The 3,805-nt window shown below is 33.9% G+C and overlaps 1 protein-coding gene across 4 annotated transcripts; it reads right to left on the minus strand.

Moving 5' to 3' along the window:
- Positions 1-376: 376 nt before the first annotated feature.
- On the minus strand, positions 377-3,805 carry LOC147568100 (lysine-specific demethylase JMJ29-like). 4 transcript variants are annotated; one of them, XM_086670512.1, is made up of 8 exons: positions 3,621-3,805; positions 3,010-3,069; positions 2,883-2,955; positions 2,031-2,115; positions 1,366-1,713; positions 1,020-1,284; positions 729-848; positions 377-647 (listed from the first exon to the last, which is right to left on the minus strand). In XM_086670512.1, exons 3-6 carry the CDS (start codon positions 2,888-2,890, stop codon positions 1,189-1,191), a joined length of 537 nt encoding a protein of 178 aa, XP_086526638.1. In that variant the 5' UTR covers positions 2,891-2,955; positions 3,010-3,069; positions 3,621-3,805; the 3' UTR covers positions 377-647; positions 729-848; positions 1,020-1,188. The 4 variants fall into 4 exon arrangements, with proteins under 4 accessions (XP_086526638.1, XP_086526623.1, XP_086526646.1 ...); XM_086670497.1 differs by having other exon boundaries at positions 377-848; positions 2,883-2,925; XM_086670520.1 differs by having other exon boundaries at positions 377-848; positions 1,394-1,713.

Here is a 3,805-nt window from a genome sequence, read left to right on the forward strand (position 1 = left end):
AGAATTACCTCTAGCCTTTTGACTGATATCAAAATGGACACTCTAAAACCCACAAGAACCATATTTAAAGAAAAACTACTTTCATCACCAAAGAACTCAACAACTCATAAACCCTATTTATGAAAATTATGTTAATAAAATCATATAACCCCTAAATCTGTTTCATTAGAAGTATAAAGAATAGATTAGAAACCTGGAAACCTTGGTACCCTGAGCTTGGAAGTTTTAACAAAATTAAGATGAAAACTCTAAAATTGATCGTCCTAAACCGGTGTAACGGGACAGATATACACCTACTCATATACCTAATGTCGCATCCGAAGAAAAATTTGCATCGCCCTTGGTCATCAAACATAAAGCCAAACAACAAATCAAATTGGGTCATATGAAGAACTAACTTTTCTTTTATTTATGTCTTCTTTTCATAACTACAGGGCTGAATAGCAAACAACAGATAAAGGCAAGGTTAACTGCTCCCAATAAATACATAACTGCAAAATTGATAATAGCAGGCGCTTCTCTAATGCTGTTCCAAGGAAGATCCATATCTCCATCGACACTGACGTGTGTCATCTAATCTTTTGCAAGTGCAGTGAGATCTTCCAAATCCTTTAGAGTTTGATAGCATGAAGAGTCATTTTCTTTATCTATTTGATTTGAGAAAGAAACATTTCAAATAAGGTTCAGATAGTAGAAGTTTTGAAACTTGTAAACTGCGATTAACTTACCTCGAGCTTATCTTCCCTAACTCTATGGTTCTTTGGCAGTTGTTGGAACTCCTCTGTCGAGCGGAAACATTCGCCAATATTTTCAAGGGAGACGAAGTCTAGCGCAACCTTTGTACACGTCTGTGATAACAAATAAAAAAGAGGAGTTAAATTGTTGAAACAGTTTGCATCTCTCCACTTGTATGAGCCAATACTGCCCATGGGTTACGGTATGTACAGAAGATTCCCCTGCATTGGTAGGCTCACCAAATTTTAAATAATAGATACGAGGGGGATGGGACCAAGAATCACCTTAAGGTTTCTGACTTGATGTGGACACCTTGGAGGAATAAAAACCGCCTCCCCACGTTTTTGCTCAAATGTCCACGGTTCAATACCTGGAATATGGGTCAAAAATTTTGTCGAATAAAGTTACACCAGATTGAGCAGATGACCATTGAGAGGAAGGAACTTGAAAACTCTAAAGAGCACTATGAAACATACCAAATTCCTCTTTTAGCTTCCTTTTATGCTCAACAGACAAGTAGAAACCTTGATCTTGAATCGGATGAACTACCTGGGTACAAAAGCATCGAAATTATTTGCTGAACTCTGTTTGCACTAAATCACTCTATACGAAATTGAAGTCAGCTCTTACCTTTTCAACTGGAGAACAAAATGTGTACCTAAATTCTTTTGAATGCTTTCTGAGGTACTTTTGAAGCTTAGGTACATCTCTTCTCCTAAAAATATCCCATAAAGCAGCACCGGATTCCTCATCTTCATCTGAGGCAAGTCCAGGGAAATTGGTACCTAAGATATCATCATCTGTCGCAACCCCATTCTCAGGATTATCAATTTTGTTAGCTGCACAATCTTCATTCAATGGTGGTAGAAGTAGATTTTCCCTCGTGTCATGTTCAACGTATTTCCTTTTTAATATGTCTATCACAGAAAGCTGCTCTTCGGTTAGAACAACTTCAGAAGTGTGTGTCAATATATTCACCTACACCCACAGATTAAAGATGAAAAAAACTAATCAAATACAAAATTACTATAAACATATTCACAAATTATACAGAAAAATACAGTCTTAAATGTCATTAATAAACAAGTGTCACCATCGATAAGCAACATTCCGACCAACTGTTGAATAGGCGGTCCCGATATTAGCACTCAATATATCTTCCTCTATTCAGCAAGATAAGCAGTAACTGAAACTTTATAAAGGTCGAAAGCAAGGCTAACCTACTATGAACATGAAATTATTTTTGGAACGTATTACTAACAACTGCAACACTGGTGATCAAGACGAAAATTTACCTTTATAAGTGCCCAGATACTAAACTGAAGTTGTTTGTCCACTTTTAGTTGTTTGTTCATGAAGCTTTGACCTGTTGTCCCAAGTCTGAAGGGCTGCAAGGTCATAAACATCAACAAAATTAGGTCATTGACATGAATAAAGAACTTTAATACTTCAGTAATGAATTAAAGTTTATAGACACTATGTAAACAAAATTAGGTCACAAACAAATAAAGCGGCTAAAATTTGGTGGTGAGATTGTTGGTATGACCTATTTAATTAGAGAATGTATACATTTAAGCTTATAATGATCAGAAAATTATAACATCTAAAATTTCCCTAAAAAAAGCAAAAAAGTCATTTTGTTTAAATGCAGGGTAGCTAGAATGTATACATTTTTTGTGCACAATCTGTTATTTATAAAACAATTATCTTCGATTATGCGTGACATGCTGGCAAATAATAGTATAAAGATATAGAATAAAAGTTCATTTAATAGATGTTTTAAAGTGATGCTTACTGGGCACCAAAAAAAATGGTGGTCTTTGATCACTGAAAGCAAGCACCATTTCTCCAATTTCCATAGAAACCAAGGACACAACTTGTTGGATAATGTTCATATTTAAAAATAGATTTTAATCATATTGTATTTTTGTTTAAATTTTAAGAAGGGAAAGAAAAGAAAGATGTTACAACAATTCAAAACAAAAAATGGTGGTCTTTGATCACTGAAAGCAAGCACCATTTCTCCAATTTCCATAGAAACCAACCACACAACTTGTTTGATGATGTTCATATTCAAAAATAGATTCCAGTCATCTTGTTTTAGTAAGTGAAATAAAAGAAAGATGTCACAAGGATTCGAGCAATACCTTTCCATGAGTAGAATGGATTATGACATGATGATTCTAAGATCTGCATAACATTAAAGATGTACAAGAACAACTAAGAAAAAAATGTCAATAAGTTGGGTAAGGAAACTGTTATCATAGTCTATACCGCGCATGAGTTTTAGATCAAGCCTCCGTGATAGCATCTTTTAACCGCTCTCTTAGGCACCTGCATACGAAAAGTTTCATAAGAATAAGAACGTCATCTCAAACAACAAGCACGACATATATTTTTTTTTTCATTTTCACATTAATGAAAAAAAAACATATGCTAATATGTGCATGTGAGTTGTCAGTTCAATCAAGTCAAATTTTAAAAGAAATTTTGTCTGACTCCGTCATTTGAATGACTAATTTGGTCCGATCTTTGATCTATTTGAGTTAGCGGAATCCAATTCGGACAATCATTTTAAAAAAATGCCACATACTGCGATCAGGTATCCAAAATTTATGAAAAACATGTTAATTTAGTCAGTCAAATAGCATAGTTCTCTTCAAACCAGATTAAAATAGGCTGACATTTCCCTATCGAAAACATTTCAATTTTTCTTCTAGACATGATGTAGGACACAAACATATACTCCAAATTCAACGAAAAGGATCAAAGCTAAAATGATTTCTACCAATTATAAACCTTAACTAAGAAGAGGAAAAGAGGACTTAAATGATTGATAGAAGATTTCAGTAAAGGAAGAATTAGAAACCTAAATTTGTAAATACCTCTTCCAACCATAAAGAAATCACATGAAGCATGATATCATCTTCAATTTCAATTTCAAATCACATGGACCTTGATATCATACTATCCTTCCTTAGAAAAAGATGAACTCTGCAAAATAATTTTTCAATGAACATGGACATAAATCAATGAATGAAATTAGATTTTCTTGTATTCCCCTTTAACC

Source organism: Eschscholzia californica, unplaced genomic scaffold (assembly GCF_041429995.1).
Source record: "Eschscholzia californica isolate CP2 unplaced genomic scaffold, dmEscCali1.0.p SCAF_1, whole genome shotgun sequence".
In the NCBI taxonomy this organism is placed as follows: domain Eukaryota; kingdom Viridiplantae; phylum Streptophyta; class Magnoliopsida; order Ranunculales; family Papaveraceae; genus Eschscholzia; species Eschscholzia californica.